A 20,507-nucleotide genomic window follows, 5' to 3' on the forward strand; every position below is an offset into this window, starting at 1 on the left:
ACCTTTATAGCCAATAATATTAGTTACTGGTATCCTCAGGAAGAAAAGATTCTCAAAGCTTCCAAATGGATACTTCGACCTCATGATTGCTAACGAGTTACCATCTTGAATTTAAACAGAGCAACAACAGAACGGAAAACAGCTGTCAAAAGTTCAAGAATAAGTAAGGCTTATAGTTTAGTGGCTCGACGGCTCGGCAGCGAGCCACCGAGCCGCTTGAATAATACTCAGTTGTTCTACAGGTATTTGGCTGGCGAGCCGCCGAGCTACCTGAATTTATAATAGTGGAAAACTGGCGGTGAATAAGTTCTATAGTTTAGCCAAGAATGCATTCAAACAACTTCCTATAATTATTTGAACAAGAAATAAATGGAGGTCATGCAGTGAGGAGAATTTACATTTGGAGTTCATAACACAGTATTGCAGTCTAGCAGTAAATAGTTAGAATGCGAAACTGAAACGTCTGAATAGAATGTTTCATTTATCCACAAACAGTCCAAGTCAAATTACGTTAATTGAGATGGTTACTTTCATGGGATCGTTACTTATGAAGGCTCACAAAATTCAGGATTTATCAACAGCTATCATTTTTTAACATCACGCCAATTTTTTTTTTTTTTTTTTTTTTTGGGGGGGGGGGGGGGGGCGGGATGAGAAGGAGGATTATTCCCCACCTGTCCAGAATAAAGCAAGTCCTCATCCTTAATGCTATTTCCAAACTTAAGGAACATGTTGATCAGCGCCAACAGCAAACTCGGTGTCTGTAAGAAATAACAGGTCAAAATTCAAGCATATAATACTTACAGATGTATTGTCATCTATTTTACCATGACGTAACTACAAAATTCCGAATAATTTACGTCTCTGTAGTGTTCGCACATCATCCTTCGCCGCCCCGTTCTAGTAACCGTCCTTATGCTAATAGAGCAGTTTTCAATTGAGTGTCGAAAGTAATTTCGCGTTTGCTTTGGTTTTGCATTACTACGCTCTGTGATTGGTTAACAAAACTCGCGCCACTTTCTCAGCCAATGGGAATTCAAACCAAAACCAATCGTGTTTTGGCCGCACGCGTTTTCCCGCGCTTGGCGCCAGTTACATGTATTTGCTTCGAGCTCTGATTGGCTAGTTGTGCTGTTTACATCTGTTGCGATTGGCCAGAGTAGTTTCTTTGGTTTTGGTTGTACGACAATCAATTGGAAAGCGCTCTATTGCCCATCACACTTAGCCTTGTAGCAATTGCAGGCAGACCTGGACACAACAGTAACATTCTCAAGAATAAAAGTAGATCATTTAAAAAATATACACCAACAACTGCTTGCCGCTCAAACAGAATGTCGTATTGTGAAAGTTACAGTTATTTTGTCAAGTCTAAGTTAGAGATTTTGGCTATACTTTCAGCTTTCAGTAATTTTGTCAACATTTTCAAGCACTCTTTCCAGTGGATTACAGCTGGTCCATAAAGTTGTTGGAATTTTGTCCAAAAAAAGGGAAGAAATTACACTACAGTAGTCGAAATATGGTTTGTGCAAACCAAAGCATCTATAAATAAAATTAATGCGAGTATTTTTTTGTTGTTTTAATGTTAGTAGAGCTTACATGATGAGAATTCACGTCAAAGGCAATCCACTTGTAGATGATCAGAATAACCAAGTAGCCGAAGATACAAAACAAAAACAGAACCTGCAAGAAGAACAAACAAAGTCATGGAAAAGTGGAATTAAACATCATAGACTGCTAAAAATAAATTACAAGCTGCCTGCAAATCACAATCCATGGTAGCCCCATCGCATATTGGTGCATTATGAACCCTCCCTCAATTCTATAAGAATGTGTCTTACCTGGGGAATAAACTCGGCAACAATGTTCAGTGGCTTGTTGAAGTGCCTGAAATGAAAGATAATCTTCCTTAGGCTTAGTTCACATTGTGTTGGCTCTGTCTTAGATCCATAAAAATAGCTGCAAGGATAAGCCTTCTGCTTACATCACACCTTCAATCCAGACCCTCTATCTGTTTTGTGCACCTGCTCCCGTGACAGGTAAAGTTTTGGACCTGGACTCCTTTGGACCAGTCCAAAAACTGTGCAAGGGAAACACGTCTCTAGGTTTTACATTAAATGTATGATAACTGTATCGCATGAAAATGCAAAGATTCTTGTACAAAACTTCCATGGATTCAAACAGATAATTATTGGATATAGAGGATATTACATGACCGCATGGAGATACAAAATTTCTCTTCAAGTGTTGAAAAATATTTCACAAGAGAGCGCAGCGAAATTGTGAAATATTTTTCAACTTGAGAAGAGAAACTTCGTATCTCCAAGCGCCATGTAATGTTCTGTTAATAAACACCAATGAAATACCAAATCATTGCAAAAGTGTGATTTATTATGTATCCACAGCAACGGTGATCTTTTCACGTGTGAAGATAACATGTTATTTTCACGTGTAAAAATATCATGTTTTGCGTGAAAGCTCACCTGGTATTTCATTGATGTTAATATAATAAAAGTAAATATTGAATAAATAAATATTGGGTCTGTGTATTTTCAAAGTTTTGCACTTAAATAAATAAATAAATATTGGGTCTGTGTATTTTCAAAGTTTTGCACTTGTAGCAGCAGTGAGTCTGACTCTGCATGAAAAAACTTCTTGACGGCATTCATTTGAAACATCTGGTCACACTCCATGCAAATGTTAGAAGAATCACTTTACCGGTACATGAATGTTAAATAAGGTTTGATTCAGAGACTGAAAGGGCTAACCCAAACTTTAGGTCCCACTATGTATCAACACACACATTCTCTTCACTGAACTCCAACTGCCTTACAATACAAGATCAGAGAACTGCTTGGTTTTGTCATTTCATCTTGTGATCATTTCCTTAATTCTCATGACCTTCATGTATATGTTTGATCAAGTAGTAATGTTGTAAAGAGAAATTAGATGTTGGTCACTATGAGGAATTAATCTTCTATTATTCACCTGTGATTAAAGAAACTCAGACAGACACCAAACATCATGTGTGCCACACCAAAAACAATAGAAAGCTTCATCTTGAAAGAGTTTGTGAAGGTGAGTTTGTTCCCGGCCAGTTGCCAAATCTGTCCACAATTTAACAAGTTATTCACTGTGAGAATTGACAAAATAAATGATAAAAGGCTGCAATTTTGCCAAAAAAGGAGGTCATAGTATTTACACAAAATAAAAAAAGTTACAGGAACACATTGATTCAACACTCAAATAAATTACAGTCAACTCTCTCGTAAGCGACCACCCTTGGTGCACAACAAAGTGGTCGCTTACGGGAGGTGGTCGCTTACGGGAAAGATCAACAAACTAAGCCTAATACTGGATTGATTAATTAATTACATAAAAATATTACCTTAGCAGCTAAAATTAGGCAAATAGAAACTAATTTAGTTGATTTTTTCATATCTATTCATTCTTCTGATGAAACTTTGTATAACATGGTTCATGGTTCATTTTGGAAAAATTCACTGTAACAATTCCAGTTTACCTACAGATCTAATTATAGCCATCTTCTCTGTCTGTAAACTGTCGTTATCTGTCAGCAGTCCGGGGAAACATCATCAAAATTGAACTTTTGTCACTTATTAGTAATGATTTACAAGCGATCATATGTGATTATGGCGGGTGGTCGCTTACCGGAAACAGAAAACAAAAGAATATGTGTAATTTCTCTCCTAAAAAGTGGTCGCGGTCCCTTAAGAAATTTGAGTGGTGGTCGCTTACGAGAGAGCTCTTGAAACAGTATTTAACTGAGAAACAAAACGGTTGTTTACAAAGTGGTCGTATGGGATGTGGTCGCTTACGAGAAGTGGTCGCTATGAGAGAGTTGACTGTATGTAAATACTTGTAAAAAAAAGGGTAAATAAAGTGTTGTTGTTGTTGTTGTTGTTGTTGTTATTCAGACTTAATGTCCAACTGGACTGATAATTATTTATTATGTTAATTTTCAGGGAACTATTTCTGACAGTTTATGCTTGAAAATGGTGTCATGACGAGTCTGAAATATTGTTTTATTTTATCATTGATTTTTACTTTCAAAATGTGAAGAAGAACACAATGTCATTAACGTTTACAGTGACATTTTGAGAAGATTGATATTGAAAGCTGTCTTCTATAGTGGCTTTGGTTACTTGTTACTAGGAAACCAGTGAAAAACTCAAACTATAGTTTTGTTGCCAATGTGACATGATGGCATGACAAAAACTGAACTGAAGTAAGTCTAGACTGAACTTAGAAAGTTACTTGCAACAAGCTTGATTCTTTAGTACTTACTGGATCAATGCCGAAGTAGTAAGGTGTCCCACGATAGGTTTTCTTTGGGTCTAGCATGATTCCTTTGGACTTTTCATACGAGTCCAGTGCCTTTTTACTGCAAGCAAGAGCAAGAGATGAGTATAAAACAAACAGTGACAGCAAAAAGGAAACGTTTGTGTGTAAAAGCCTGGAGTTCTCAGCTTGGATGCTTCAAAGTAATTCTGTGTTTGACTGTTGATTCGAAGATCAGAGGGTCATTGGTTCGAGGGTATGTTGGTCTCTACACTGCCATGTTGTTTTCTTAGACACAAAACTCTACTTCATATTGTCCCACCTAGTTGCATCTACAGTTGAACCTCTCCACAACGGCCACCTTGGGGACAGTAGAAAGTGGCCGTTGTGGAGAGGTGGCCGTTATGGAGAGGTAGGGGTTTAATATGACACTTTTTTTTCGGGAAGTACAACATGTTTATTGTGCCAAGTTCAGGCTTACTGTAGCGTATAATGGCAATCCAATCTTAAATAATACATATAGATAAAATACACAATAAAACGTAAATAATGTTTTGAATCAAAATGTTAACAAGGCGAAACCAGCAAGGTTCGCAACGTTCGCTATATTATTGTAGACAATTTATGCTTACTGCAGCATATAAATGGAACACAATCAAAATACGTATATCATTAAAATGGATGCAGAAACGTAATGTTCCAAAGACAAATGTCGATTACTGCATCAGTTTATAAATAAAGGTTTTTACAGAAAAGTGCTGTACTGGCCATTGTCGAGAGGTTATTTTGGCATTCGGGGACGCACTTTAGTGGCCGTTGCCGTTGTAGAGAGGTGGCCGTTGAAGAGAGGTTTAAACAAGAGCTAATGTATGGACTGTCCGCCGGGACAAAAAAAGTGGCCGTTGTAGAGAGGTGGCCGTTGTGGAGAGGTGGCCGTTAGTGGAGGTTCGACTGTATTTATTTTTATAATTGTTATCATCATTATTATTATTCATTACAGCACATTTTAACACTGCCCAAATATTGTCATGGTGCACTGAATATTTGTTGTCCGTAGTCAACAGATATCCTGCGATATGCATATTTATATCGTGTGTAGGGCAGAAAAATGAGAAAATAAAGCTCATCTCCAGCTTTTCGGGAATAAAACTGTGCTTTGTTATCAATGTGTTGAATAATAAAACAATTGTTATCCTGCTCAATCTTGCGGAATATCCCCTGATTTCAGCCAACTCAGCCATCAGTGTCAGAGGAAATTCAGTGCGATTTTGCAGAATAATTGTTAAATAACTACTCTCTAGCTACCCCAAGTGTATGAATTGGTACCTGCACCAAACCGCTGGAAGTAGCCCTACAATGGACAAAAGATCCCATGTAGAGGGATGAAGTAACACTCCTCATTACTTCTTGCCAGTCGCACACTTGCAGCCGTCTGGCCTACATGTATCAGTATGTGTGTGACTTAAACTCTTTGGGCCAGTTATCAAAAAAGAGTCTAACTTAGGCCTCGGCTTAAGACAATCAGTGGGCCTCCAAATCTGTTTATAAGTGGTTTATTTTAAGTAGATAAATAGTTTTCTAGTCTGGGATGCAAGCCTTATTGTTACCGTCAGCAGTAGACAATGTTTAGATATGACTGTTATCAAAATTGAAAATGGCTTAGAACATGGTTTTGTGAAACACCATCTAAACTGTCTTTTATTAAATAACTGACCCTTTTTAATAACTGACCCATAAAGCCATATAAAAAATATTACATAAACACTCTCCTCACTGTCCTCTCTGTCATTCTTTGCAACAGTTGGAAGAATTTGTTTAAAGATCAAGACATCTGATCACTCATCACTGACAACCTGTGTGTTTGATCATGTAGGGGTATTATAAGGAGAAAATTAATGTTGGTCCCCACACTAGCTTTTAGGGGCTGTAGTAGCCTGCGAAAACAACTGCCTCTCACCGCTCCTGCCACCACAGGCCTCTGCAAGGGAATGCCCGTAGCACAGAAAGGATGTAAGGCGGCTGTATTCCCAGGCTAGGGTTGGAGAAACTTTCTCTTGCTTTGGAGGTATGTAGGACCAAAGTATACATACCTGATTGGACCCCAGGACACACCAAGATCCCATGCAGTTCCAAAGATGTTGAATGACTTTGAAAAGCAGTCATTGTAAATCAGGCCAGTGTAGATTGCAAACAGACCCATCAACAGAATTATGTAACGGCCATGAAATGTGGTCTCAAACATCTGTAATGAGAGAACAGACATTATGTGGGTTTGCACCACTTTAAGGTATATTAATACTAGTTGTGATTGTGTTTCAAGCCCCACACAATTCCTAACTTCCACAAGCAGTGACATATGAAATAAATTCCTTGCAATGACTCACCTCTCCTCCATTTTTGTAGTTTTGAAGTTTCTTCTCATTACACACCAACCACAAAGCGAAGAGGAACATGATTAAGCCATGGCCACAATCCCCAAACATGACCGCAAAAAGAAACGGAAATGTGATGATGGTAAAAAGAGCTGGAGGAACAAAGAAAAGTGACAACATGTAGTTATACTTTGATTAAAATGAAATGCCTTGACTAGAGTTCAGAAAATCTAAGATGGAAGAGCATGAAAGGTTGCTGAACCGAGGGGTGGGGGATGCTCTAATATTTACGACTTCCCCCTTGGTCTGCCACTGTCTATTGTACAAATAGGTTACACCCATTGCAACAACTGAAAATATTGTTCACTGTTTATCAGCAGATAACTTTTTGAATGATGTTTACCCTTTACAGATTATCCTCTGCCTCATAAAATTTGTGAGGAGCAAAAAACAAGTTCTAATCTTTGGTAATTAACACAGTTTTTATTATCCAAGTCCAAATTGTTACCTGGGTTCACTTCCTGGTAGTTTGCCACACCATAAGCATCTACTATAGCTTGAAACCCCTGGGTAAATTTGTTTGTCCTGTGAAAAGTTGGAGGCTCTTGGTGAGTGGCCATGCGATTCAGAATGGATGGTATGGCAGCCCCACTGCGCTCTGTACCACGGCGTAGACCTTGCTGAATCTTATCGAGATCACTCACTGGACACCAGCACTCGGCAATGAGACATTTCTGAGTTACATCCAGGTTAAACATATTCATGGTATGATAAATGGCCTTTATCTTCTTGACCTAAGCACAAATATTTGACATAAGACTACAAGATAATTATGTTACTTATTAATCATTAATACTAGTATTAAAGGTCCCATTTTCCACCCCTTTCTGTCCCAGTTCCCATTATCTCCTTTCTCCCAGTTCTCACCTCCTTTCATCCATTTCCCACCCCTTTCTCTCCCATTTTCCATCCCTTTCTCCCCAGTTCCTGGACCCTTCTCTCTCAGTTCCCACCCCCTTCTCTCCCAGTTCCCACCCCCTTCTCTCTCAGTTCCCACCCCCTTCTCTCTCAGTTCCCACCCCCTTCTCTCTCAGTTCCCACCCCCTTCTCTCCCAGTTCCCACCCCCTTCTCTCCCAGTTCCCACCCCCTTCTCTCCCAGTTCCCAGCCCCTTCTCTCCCAGTTCCCACCCCCTTCTCTCTCAGTTCCCACCCCCTTCTCTCCCAGTTCCCACCCCCTTCTCTCCCAGTTCCCACCCCCTTCTCTCTCAGTTCCCACCCCCTTCTCTCTCAGTTCCCACCCCCTTCTCTCCCAGTTCCCACCCCCTTCTCTCTCAGTTCCCACACCCTTCTCTTTCAGTTCCCACCCCGTTCTCTCCCAGTTCCCACCCCCTTCTCTCCCAGTTCCCACCCCCTTCTCTCTCAGTTCCCACCCCCTTCTCTCCCAGTTCCCACCTCCTTCTCTCCCAGTTCCCAGCCCCTTCTCTCCCAGTTCCCACCCCCTTCTCTCCCAGTTCCCACCCCCTTCTCTCCCAGTTCCCACCCCCTTCTCTCTCAGTTCCCACCCCCTTCTCTCTCAGTTCCCACCCCCTTCTCTCCCAGTTCCCACCCCCTTCTCTCTCAGTTCCCACCCCCTTCTTTCCCAGTTCCCACACCCTTCTCTCTCAGTTCCCACCCTATTCTCTCCCAGTTCCCACCCCCACCCCTTTCTCTCCCAGTTCCCACCCCCTTCTCTCCCAGTTCCCACACCCATCTCTCCCATTTTCCATCCCTTTCTCCCCAGTTCCTGGACCCTTCTCTCCCAGTTGTTGTCACTTCTCTTCCAGTTTTAAGCCCCTTCTCTCTCAGTTCTCACCCCCTTCTCTTCCAGTTCCCACCCCCTTCTCTCTCAGTTCCCACCCCCTTCTCTCCCAGTTCCCACCCCCTTCTCTCCCAGTTCCCACCCCCTTCTCTCCCAGTTCCAACCCCCTTCTCTCCCAGTTCCCACCCCCTTCTCTCTCAGTTCCCACCCCTTTCTCTCCCAGTTCCCACCCCCTTCCCTCCCAGTTCCCACCCCCTTCTCTCTCAGTTCCCACCCCTTTCTCTCCCAGTTCCCACCCCCTTCTCTCTCAGTTCCCACCCCCTACTCTCCCAGTTCCCACCCCTTTCTCTCCCAGTTCCCACCCCCTTCTCTCCCAGTTCCCACCCCTTTCTCTCCCAGTTCCCACCCCCTTCTCTCCCAGTTCCCACCCCCTTCTCTCTCAGTTCCCAGCCCCTTCTCTCCCAGTTCCCACCCCTTTCTCTCCCAGTTCCCACCCCCTTCTCTCCCAGTTCCCACCCCTTTCTCTCCCAGTTCCCACCCCCTAATCTCTCTCAGTTCCCACCCCTTTCTCTCCCAGTTCCCACACCCTTCTTTCCCATTTTCCATCCCTTTCTTCCCAGTTCCTGGACCCTTCTCTTCCAGTTCCTGGACTCTTTTACTGAGTTCCTACTCCTGTCCTCACTATTACAGAGGTCTAAGTTGATACATTACTTTAACTTAGCTTTGCCTGTATGCCTGAATATAACAACTGATGGCTAGTACCTTGATGAACCATTGGTTAATGTTCTTTGCAACAGTTACTAACAAGCGATAACGATGGTCACGTGTTTCATTCAACACCTAAGAAAGTATTGAAAAGCAAAAAAAGAGTCTGTCAATATAATTAATTGTCACCACAAAAGAGCATACAACCACCACACAAGATGGAAATACAAAACTGAGAAAAAGTCCACAGCAAATTGGAAGTCATTATTTTCATTGTCCTCGCTTATTGTACTAACAATCAGCTGGTTTAACACCCTTAACAACTCACAGTTTGGAGATCTTCAATCCTTGTGCCTAAACCAATGGCCATTTCCCGTCTCTCAGCAGCAGAGTCTGGACAAGGGTACAGTGTGGCTCGGAAACTTAACAAAAACATAATTTGAGATCATTTAAATTCTTAGGACTGGTTGAAACTACAGCTGGAGCAATGGAATCAGAAGTGGAATCAAGAATCAGAAGCACAAGGAGCGTTGTCTCTAGTGAAAATCAAAAGGTGGAGGTGTAACCAGACACGTCAGCTCAAAGGAATAAGAATTGGAAGGATCAGAAGGTTTCCTGGTGACAACAGGTTGAACAGGACTGGAAGAGCAGACAGAAGAATAAACCAATCACAAAGCTCCTTCCAAGTCCCTTAAGCAAGAAGTTTAGAGAAGGCAAATTTTTTTCTGCCTTTTGATGTGAAAAGCTAATTCCAATTGAAGGGGTGCCTGGAAAAAAGCCCTCAGTGACTTCTGATAAACTGCTAGATTCTCCTTCCAAATTTTCTTGTTTTTGCTTGTGAAATAAAAGGAGAATTTGACCTTACATCAAAAGTCACTTAGGGCCTTCTTCCGCACACCCCTTCAATTGCAATCACTGACTTTGAAAATTCAGAATGCAAATTAAAACAAGAAGCTGTTTCCAGCTTATACTGAGATGGGCCATATTTGTTTGTGGGGTGCGTAAAGCCTACAATCTTTTAAATTATAGTGATAACCTCCAGCATTGCCAATTCCCCCAAATAGATAGCCTGCGAGTAAGCTCTCTTGGGGCTGGATCCTCTTTCCCCCTCCCGCCCCCCACCCCCAAGAGAGGTTGCTTGCAGGCTACCAAATACAATACAATACAATACAATATTTATTTTGCCACATACAACAATTACAGATGGAAAAAAAATGATGAAAATTGACGAAAGAAAATAAATGGCGTCGGAGGAAACCTGAAAGAAACCACGAGGCTTATAAAGTCAGGCTTCCTCACTTTTAAAAAATAGCTATCTTATATTAGAATTACAATATGGACTTATGATAATTAACTTTGACCGCGCACACGTACACACACACACACACGCACACACATATTAAGTAAGTTAGTTGAGAAATACAGCCTTACAGAAGTTAATACCTAGAAAGAAGAAAATCTTTAAGCTTTCTTTTAAAAGAAGCGGTGGAGGGAGAACTAGTTATGTCAGAATTTAGAGAATTATAAAAGTTTGGACCTTGAAAGTAAATTGAAAACTTCCTCGTGTTCGTTCTGCACAGTGGCAAGCGGAAGGACTGAGCATTCCTAGTATTATAATTATGGATTTGACCATTCAGTAAAAAAAAATTATTGAATTTGGAAGGGAGTGTAGAGTTCTTGAATGAAAACATAAAAGTACCTAATTGAAACGAATGGATATCGTGAAATTTTAAGAGTTTAAGTTCCTTAAAAATAGGGCCAGTATGGGCAATGTATGTAGAATTGCTTGCTATTCTTAACGCACGTTTCTGTAAGGTTACAATTCTCTGAAGGTTTGACTTATAGGTACCAGCCCAAGCTAAATTGCAATAATATAAATATGGAAGGATCATAGAATTGTATAAAGTACGAAGGGAGTGAGTAGAAAGAAAGAATCTAGATTTATGAATAATACCTATAGATTTGGATAATTTATTTGCTGTTAAGGATATATGCAATTTCCAGGTCAAATTGTCATCTAATAAAACACCCAAAAACATGGTCTCAGAAACACGAAGGATAGGCTGCTCATTTATGAAAACTTGAAATTCAAAGGATTGCTTCTTTTGCCAAGGCTTGAATACCATAAAATTAGTCTTGGCTAAATTCAAGGAGAGCCGGTTTGCTGCAAACCAGGTTGACAATTTGTTTAATTGTCTATTTAATGTGTTAATTAGGTAAACAGGATCATTATGGGAGATAAATAGGTTTGTATCATCAGCAAACAAGATTGCATCAAGCAGGGAAGCATTGTTCAAATCATTAACATACAGGATAAAAAATAAGGGACCAAGAATGGAACCTTGAGGCACCCCACAGGAAATCCCCTGTGGGGCAGATCTAACGTTATTAAATTCGACAAATTGTGTCCTTTCAGAAAAATAACTTTTGACCCATTCTAGTGCCAGACCACGGATCCCATAATGATTGAGTTTGTCAAAAAGAATGTCGTGATTTACCGTATCGAACGCTTTCGAAAGATCTAGGAATACTCCAATGGCATGTTCTTTTCTATCAAATGCAGAAGAAATTTTGTCACACAAATCGAATAGATAGATACAGAGATATAGTGAGGCAATAAGTAACCACCAGATAGAATTGCATTTCTTGCAGTCAGAAAACTCAGAATGAAGTACAGGGGAAAACGACATTTGCCATACAAATGCTTTTTATAATCCCCGGGTTTTAATCTTTACGTTTTCACCTTTCGTTTAGAGACAGAAACCATTTGTAGGGTCCTAATATGTATGTGACGGTCAATGACGGATCGTAATTTACGGTATGATCTAGACCTGGCGGGCTACTCCCTTATGTGACCTTAACGGGGACGTGCGGCTCGATAGGGTATGGTTTTCGGGGTGTTTTGTCTTGAACGGGGTATCTATTTCATCACTTTCTGTCTTGAACAGGGTATCCCTACAAGACCTAATGGCTTAAACAGATTGTGATTGCCAATGCTTTAAAATACAGTAAGAAACTAGTTAGCGTATTCTTATTTCATTCGAGTCTTAAACAGGGTGTGATTTTGGGTTAAATGTCTTAGGGCCTGAAAATTTTGAATTCTGTTTTAAACGGGATAGGGAAATCGGAGAATTGTGTCTTATAAAACAGGGTCAGGGTTTGAACGCCCGGGCCGCACCTCCCTACCCAAGCATCTGTTGAGTACCCCCCCTCCCTAGGATCTAGAGTAACGTTACGCATCACGCGTATGTTTATATCCTTGTACTGTACATTTTTCAATGTTTCGCTGTTTATATTTTTAAATGAAACTCAGGGGAAAGCATTTGTTATTCACCTTTCATTTGAAGACAGGAACCGTTTCTACATTGATTGTTTTTCTATAGTATTAAAACGTGAGACATCTTTATCTATCTTGGCCCGCGAGGTCATAGACTGATTTAGTTGCCAAATTTTCGGTTAAACAAAACTAACCTTGAGGCACTCAGGTTAGCCTAAAAAACACTCCGTTTAGCCTAAAGAGCACTCCAGTTAGCCTAAATAGCACTTGGGTTAGCTTAAATAGCTCCCCGGCTAGCTTAGCGGTTAGCAGTTTATGTTGGGGTTGTTCATGCCTTGCCTGTCTCACATGTTTTGTTCATGCTTTGCACGTCTGGCTCGCATATTGTTAGCACTCCTTACGGCCCGAAAACAAAGAACGCGACCGAGAATTTAAAGAATTTGACAGAAAACATAACTCGTACCAACCGAGTACAAAAAATGAGCCCGAGAACAATAACTCGTGGCCTGAAGTCTTATCTCTCGGCCCATAGCGACTCCCCCCCCCCCCCCCCCAAAAAAAAAAAATTTGATAATGCTACCGAAACCTTAACTCGGTCTGCCTTACGGCCCGAGTAATGACAATGTCCAAAAGAAGAGTCCCCTTTCTGAAGACTGTAATTCATTGACTAAGTTCTAATATTCAAGCAGCTGTCCTGAGCTAGGGCTGGGGGCTATGAGCAGGTACCTTGACAGAAAAACAAAGCATTCACAGCACTTAAAAAAAAAATTCCTGGATACTTTCATCCCCCCCCCCAACCCCACAACCTACTTCAAAAATTAGGACCAAGTTTGAACAATAAAAACTGGCCTTACCCCTCACAAATCTTCTTCACCCTGCTTTTAAGCTGATCTCCTTGGAAGAAGATGATGAAGACACATTTATTAACCTGGTCACCAGTGCTTGGATCCTCAAGTGGAGTTTCAATCTCAGCTTGCTTGAAGAACACATTACCACGACAGGCACGCCACAGAAGACGTTCAAAAGAAGGTACTCGCTCACGAGCTATCACTCCAGTAACAAATCTACAAGTACACCGTGAATAGCAACATGAATTATAAATTACTACAGGATGAGAATATTTTAATTGTGAACCTTAAATTTAGCTATGTTGTGGTTTAAACTTTTTTTATTATTATTTTAAATTTTTTAAACCAATATGATTTTTTATTTTCCTTTGTGCAGCATTCATTACCATAATCAGAGACAAAAGGAAATAATAATCAAACTGGTTTGAACATTTTTAAACCAAAACAGCTACATCTGTGACTCGACGGCCATGTAGCAGTGAATTTGGTGGCAAACTATGGGCAAACTGTACCAAAACATAATTTCTTTTAAACATTCTTCCTTTGCAAAAGACCCTATGCAAAAATGGCTGACATTTTTAATATTCTTTTGTTTGCATTCAAATTAGCCTAATACTTACTCATTTTTTTTAATGAAAACAAATTTTATTTGCAACACAACAACATACACAATGAACAAAGTCAACTAATAACAATACAGCATACTATACAAAAACTCAAAATATTTTACCTTGAACAAGGCTAGTAAGGCTAATATAAGAATATTGATTAGTAAAATGTCAGCCATTTTAGCAAAAGGTCTATGATCAATGACACATCTATAGAATTTGTCACTGGAACATATTGTCAAGACAAGAGGAGTAGTCCAAAACACAATAACAATAAAAGACAAGACCCAGGGGCAGCCTTTTGAACTTACAAGGTTTGTGTGTGATGCACTAACTAACCAAAAGGTCATTATGACAGTAGAGAAACATACCCTAGTTGAGCTGCTGTGGTAGCAGCTCCTCTACGCTCATCTGCTAACAGTGCTTCCAACTCATCAGTTCCCTGTGGTTCATGGATCTCTTGTTGATTATGCACATGTAGTTCAGCCTAATCAAAGTCACCAACAAAACACCAGTTTTAATATTAAACACTACATTATAAATCTTAAAGTCTGTAAATTTGAAAGTCCAAAATAAGCATGTGTTCATGGTTTTTTACATATGAAAGATTATTCTTCAGGGGTATATTATGAAATCAGCACATGACTAGCTCCCAGTTGGCTTGATACATGTAGCTCAGTTGCAAAAGCACTGCATCAGCATCACAGCACTGAGGTCATGGGTTAAAATCCCATTCAAGCCTGAATTTTTTTCACAACAGCGTGGTTGCATAGATAACTGCAAGAATCTTTTCTTCTATATAAAAATGTGTTCATTCATGAATTTGTTCCTTTGTTCATTAGCTTTTAGCCAGGAGAACATCTGGGAGTCCAAAACTGCACTCCAGCTAAGCTAATAGCCTAAATTTAAGCCAGTCCAACAGCTGTACCTCTTCAAAGAAGGTGTGTGTCTTCCTCATAATGTGTTTGAGTTCTGTCAGCTCCAAGAAGCCTTTCATGAGAGCCTCATAGTTTGCATTGCTGTCTTTCATCTCATTCTCAAGCTGTTCAAACTGAGCCTGAAGAGAAATAAAAACCACTTCACCAGTTAACACTGCTGTTGACACAAAATGATGTTTACAATAGCTTGAAATCACCAAAACATGCGCACCTCAAGGTCAATCATTTCTCGAGGATGGGGAGCTTCTGGGTTTTCTCCAGTGTCAACAATGTGAATTTCAGCTTTTACAATTTCCTGGTTTAAAAATCCTGTTGAAGTAAAACATTTGAGTCCAGAAAAGTTAAAGACTAGACATGGCATGACAGTTGTGACAGTACACGACAAGGCAAAAGGTTAGGCATCAGTCAATTTTAGCTGTGCCCGTCCTGTCCCTCCCTCCCCCCCCCCCCCCTCCCTGGAGGGCAATAGTGGGGCATTTTCCCACACTGTCCATCCTGGGATTTGGGTATTAGCCTTCCACCCAATTGCCCAGGGGCATTTGACCATCTCACTTTTTTTTATCTTACAGCATTGTTGCTTCCTTTAATGCAGTTGATGCATTAATAGATAACTTTAGTTACCAGTATATATATATGCATTAACCTTTAGCTAATAAGTACATGAAAACAGGTGTAAAGCTAGACCACTCATGATTGATTTGAACTTACTGAGTTTCCTCTCCATCTCTTCACATCTACGGACTTCATTCACAAATTTACGTTGAAAAGCATTTACATCAGGATTCAGCTGCAGGGGAGAGAAGTACTTATTAATGAAATGTATTCACAATAAGGTACCATTCTCTACTTTAATTGAAAGAAAGTAATTTGATTTGTTCATCCCCATGGAAAAAAAATATTTGAAGACTATAACATACAGACACTTTGACAATTGCTTAGACAACAAAAAAGTAATTAAAATGCAGTGTCACTTAAGGGGGTGAAGTGTAAAATACAACACACCAACATCTTGAAAATATACGACGAAATATTCTTGGTTTTCACGTGACGTCACCAAATTCTAGAATTCAAAACCAGGAGGCCTACAAAATTTTTACCTTCATCCAAGGAAAGATTACCTAAAAATATGTCTGTTCACAATTTCTTAGCTCAATGCCGTGCTTCCTTTTGAAAATAGAACAGTTTCAATTTCCATGTTTCCATCGTGCGTGACATCAGGAGGACGGCCGTGACAGCTTTTCCGTATCTTAAAAATGACTCTTCGGGTGATTTTCAGCATTCTAAACAATTTAAGTTTGAGGAGAAATATTAATCTAAACATTCGAAAATTCACAAGGGCAAACAAACATCTTTTCTGGCAAAAGTGAACTCCAGATGTTTTTTCCTATTTCCGGCTGCCATGTTTGTGCCCCTCAGAGGGACACAAACATGGCGTCTCCATACTAAGCTCTATAAATTTATGTGGAACATTTTGTCAAATAACTCTAGTACGGAATATCGCACAGACCTGACACTTGGACAGATGCCTTATTTATTTATCCTCTACACCATGTCAATTTCTTGACTTCATTCATGGAATGGTTTCGATTTTTTTTTTCAATGGCATGACAGTGAAAACCAAGAATAAATATCTGTGGTGAATACTTACATCTCGGAATTGCACTATCCCCTTAAAAGAAAAAAAAAACAAGTGTCAGTATTACATAAACTTCCAGGATTTAGTCCAGAAAATCAAGAAAAACTGGATTATAAATTGCTTAAATCTGATCTTGTATAATATAAGCATTATTACATTGGTAGAGACCACACATTTTCTTCTTTGCAGAATTTGAGGTTTAGCATAAATAGAAAGAATAAATGTAATTCATTGTATACACTGTATGTGTTGCGGTTTAATTTTTTTTCTTTGTGCATTATTTTATTAGGTACCATAGTCTGAGACAAAAGGAAATAAAAATCAAACTGGTTTGAAAATTTTTTAAACCAAAAAAAAAGTTTGAACCATACCATACACATGTAAAAAAAAACTGAAATTATCTGTGTCGCTCTTCAAGCCCATGCAGTCTTCCATCATGGCTGAAGATACTCGAAGAGTGAATATATTTCAATATTTTTTCATACATGTAGTAAACTTCACATCGATGATTATGATGTACTAGATGCGTTAACTAAATGGGTGAAATCCATTCCACCATGGTGAAAAACTGGGAATGATTCCTAATTAAAGCGAAGGAACCAGCATACAGTTTTGTTTGGGATTGAGACAAAAGTTAGTTTGCAAAAAAATAACTGCTTGTAAACACCTTATGAGTAAAGCTTTAATCTTGAAATTCACAAATTTTGTACACAGTAATCTACAATTTTACTTAAAAAGTTTTTGACGGTTTGTGAAAATAATATACTCTGGTTAGTTGATGTGACCTCTGCCTAATGACGGTGCCTCCTTTTTTAAGTATTTGTGTACACTTTCTGTGCATCTAGGAATGGACCGAGAATCTCTGATTTCTTAAGTAAGGTGCATACTGATTCAAAGGTATTTTTGCGTGGTTTGTGACTATGCTGGAAAAGAAAATCTTAACAAGGGCTGTTGAATTCCAAAAAGAAAGTAGGGGGTAACCATGCATTTTTCAGAGAGAATTAAACTTCAATTTGGCAAAATAATGCCATACATTGTTGTAAATTTGAAAGCAAGAATTTACGGTTGTTTAATTACCTCTGAAAAATGAGTGGCTGGTATCTCAATTTTCTTTTTGATTTTCAATAGCTTTTCCTAAAAATTAAACTCTTTTTCCACATAGTCTTAACCCATGCAAAAATAATTGTTTAGTAGGTATTGGCCTTAAGTAATGTCTCTGTTATTGTATTAAACAAAGCCCATTTTTCTGAGGGTATGTTCAGTTATAGATCACAGTATTGTCAAAGTGTGGTACAAACATCAACAACACATTAGCTGTACACTTTTTTTTTTTCATCTTTTTAAACTTTAGTTGCTTGTTGTTTCCACAGGTCATCAGTCAACTTATATAGTGGTGTATAGAACACAGAAGATAACATATAAAGGTGGGCAGCTGCATGCACCAGTGACTAACCAGATTGAGCAGGGGTATGCCTTGTACATGTAAAAGTGACCAGTGAGGCCTGTAGGCAGGTTTATTGCGGGAGGGTGCGATCCAACGAGGAGACAGGGGGTGCCGCGCACCCATCGCACCCCCCTGCCCTACGGGCCTGCAGTGTATTCAATACTGTTATTATTTTTAGCCAAAATATCGCGTCAAATTTTTAAAAAGATATATAACTTCATTTGAGTTTGCGTATGTTTACTAAAATTAACGGGAAAATATCGAAAAACAGCACCATCTGGGGCGTTTGTAGTGCTTAATTTCCGCCACGGAGTTTCCGTAAAGTTTAGCCTGTAATTTAAGTTATATATTAATATATTGCTTAGAAAAAAACCACAACACTAAGACATCTTCTTACATTCATTCACTCAATCATTCATTAATTCATTTTTTCCTATCACTTGCAGTGAGAAGTTCCTTTTTTTACAGCACACTATCTTGCAATTATATAAAGATTATGTAGCTTAGCAAAACGAAACAAAACTAAAACCAAACGATCAACGAAGCCTTACCAACTCTCCAAGCTCACTGACGCAAGAATAAGCGGCTTCTGCTTGAATAAAAAGTTGGGCCAGTGTCATTTCCTCCGATCTAAAGAGGGAAGACATCTTGGCAAAGGAAAGAAGTGCTTTGGTGCACTAAAAAAATGCTGCAACTTCACATCACACCTGTCTCACATGATCAGCCGCCATTTTCACTTTCGTATTTAGGCCCAGTCTCTCTCGCACTCCACACACTCTTCGCGCGTAGGAAGTAAAATTACGGTAACACAGAAAAATTAAAACAACTTATTGGTAAATAAAGACGTGACTAAAAGCAAAGAAATAATAACAATAAGTCTGTGGAAAGTGTGGGACTCAGATTTTTTCCCACAGTCTGTGAAGACAACCACTTCTCGTTGCTAACAAAATTCACAAAATGACTAGCTCCAAGACGGCTTGATAGGCAACGCGCAATGGCACACCCGGGAATCCCGAAAAAAATGGCGACAGATTTACCATGCATGGTTCTTAGCCTACGAAATCCATAAAAACGCTCATAAAAACGTACAGAAAAGTTCTAAAAACGTCAAACCTAGAATACACAATGTTGTTAGTACAGAGACGAAAATTTACAGCCGCCATCTTTTTTTGTACGGCACTGCACCGGTATTGGTTAATTGCAGAGGTCATGGGTTCGAATTCCGTTAAAGCCTGAAGTTTATTTTTCAGGCTTTCTTTTCACAACTGCTTTTAAGGTTGCGTATATATACGATGATCATTCAGTTATTCAAATTTCCCAAGTGGTCATCAAAGCTGACGACCGTTACAGTGCAGGTCCGTGGCCAGTATGAGGCACAACGAGGCACTTGCCTCGTCTGATTTTTAGTCCGAAATTTAAAAGATATATAATATTTTTTTCTGAAAGTTACTTCCCAAATAGAATTTACGATAAAGAGAGGGAATTCAAGGGAAAATTCAAACGATGCAAGAGGGCAATTGAATGAATGAATGAATGAATGAATGAATGAATGAATGAATGAATGAATGAATGAATGAATGAATGAATGAATGAATGAATGAATGAATGAATGAATGAATGAATGAATGAATGAATGAATGAATGAATGAATGAATGAATGGATGGATGGATGGATGGATGGATGGATGGATGGATGGATGGATGGATGGATGGATGGATGGATGGATGGATGGATGGATGGATGGATGGATGGATGGATGGATGGATGGATGGATGGATGGATGGATGAATGGCAGTATGTAAGAACTTGTGACGTGATATTTCGCGTCAACCCTAGGCCTGCTCTCGAATTACGTATAGTAACCGTTTGTATTACGGACGTGAATTGCATCACGCCACGCGCATTTATATTTTATCGCCCAGCAACCGATTCAGTGCCAAATTGTGAATTAATGTTTAATAAATGAGCAGGAGTGTTTTATAAAGTTTAAAACACGAGGCGCAGCCGAGTGTTTTAGAACTTGATAAAACACGAATTGCGAATTTATTGAACGGCCTCAAAATCTTTACTGTACATTTATCCATTCTCACACTAATGTTTAGAGTTCAGGTTATTTTGGCCAAGAAAATCGGACGTAAAATTTAACCACGTCTTTATCAGACATAAAGACACCATTAAACATTAATTTATTTCGTATTTCCGCCATAAGTTATTAATGAGTTTTTGAAGGTAAATATAGTATTGTACTGTATATTCCCCTTCTCAGATAGGAAATTATCATTTGTCTTGAAAGTAAAACCCCTTCGAATTGTCAATTAAATGGAGAACAATTGTTGTATCGTCCATTTTACATTTCGATTACACACGAACATTGATGGAATTGAAAAGATGAATGGCCATCGTGGTTAAAGGAAGGAAATAAGCCAGAAAAAAATCATGACTGAACTGAAATCGCAAGGTGCTGTCCGGTAGCTGTCATTCTGCAACCACGAGGTCTTCGAGCAGCGTTTGACGGTCTTGCGAGCAAGAGTTTGCGTTTCGTCGTCCTCAAGCAGCATTTCGAGTTTTTTCTAGCAGCGT

The 20,507-nt window shown here is 39.4% G+C and overlaps 1 protein-coding gene across 1 annotated transcript in view; it reads right to left on the minus strand.

The window, feature by feature from the left end:
- The window catches only part of LOC146486342 (V-type proton ATPase 116 kDa subunit a 1-like), a 26,259-nt gene extending 7,586 nt beyond the window's left edge, over positions 1 to 18,673 (minus strand). Inside the window, exons 1-17 of the mRNA XM_085100170.1 lie at positions 18,478 to 18,673; positions 16,495 to 16,515; positions 15,555 to 15,633; positions 15,058 to 15,155; positions 14,837 to 14,965; positions 14,280 to 14,395; positions 13,307 to 13,516; positions 9,504 to 9,597; positions 9,233 to 9,310; positions 7,180 to 7,465; positions 6,684 to 6,823; positions 6,390 to 6,541; positions 4,306 to 4,402; positions 2,986 to 3,104; positions 1,839 to 1,884; positions 1,597 to 1,680; positions 675 to 761 (exon numbers count right to left, since the gene is read on the minus strand). Coding sequence (XP_084956296.1) covers positions 675 to 761; positions 1,597 to 1,680; positions 1,839 to 1,884; positions 2,986 to 3,104; positions 4,306 to 4,402; positions 6,390 to 6,541; positions 6,684 to 6,823; positions 7,180 to 7,465; positions 9,233 to 9,310; positions 9,504 to 9,597; positions 13,307 to 13,516; positions 14,280 to 14,395; positions 14,837 to 14,965; positions 15,058 to 15,155; positions 15,555 to 15,633; positions 16,495 to 16,515; positions 18,478 to 18,573 — 1,932 coding nt within the window. The 5' untranslated portion in view covers positions 18,574 to 18,673. The remainder of the gene's footprint in view (positions 1 to 674; positions 762 to 1,596; positions 1,681 to 1,838; positions 1,885 to 2,985; positions 3,105 to 4,305; positions 4,403 to 6,389; positions 6,542 to 6,683; positions 6,824 to 7,179; positions 7,466 to 9,232; positions 9,311 to 9,503; positions 9,598 to 13,306; positions 13,517 to 14,279; positions 14,396 to 14,836; positions 14,966 to 15,057; positions 15,156 to 15,554; positions 15,634 to 16,494; positions 16,516 to 18,477) is intronic.
- Positions 18,674 to 20,507: the final 1,834 nt, after the last annotated feature.

This window comes from Pavona decussata, unplaced genomic scaffold (genome assembly GCF_977016875.1).
Source record: "Pavona decussata unplaced genomic scaffold, jaPavDecu1.1 SCAFFOLD_21, whole genome shotgun sequence".
In the NCBI taxonomy this organism is placed as follows: Eukaryota; Metazoa; Cnidaria; class Anthozoa; order Scleractinia; family Agariciidae; genus Pavona; species Pavona decussata.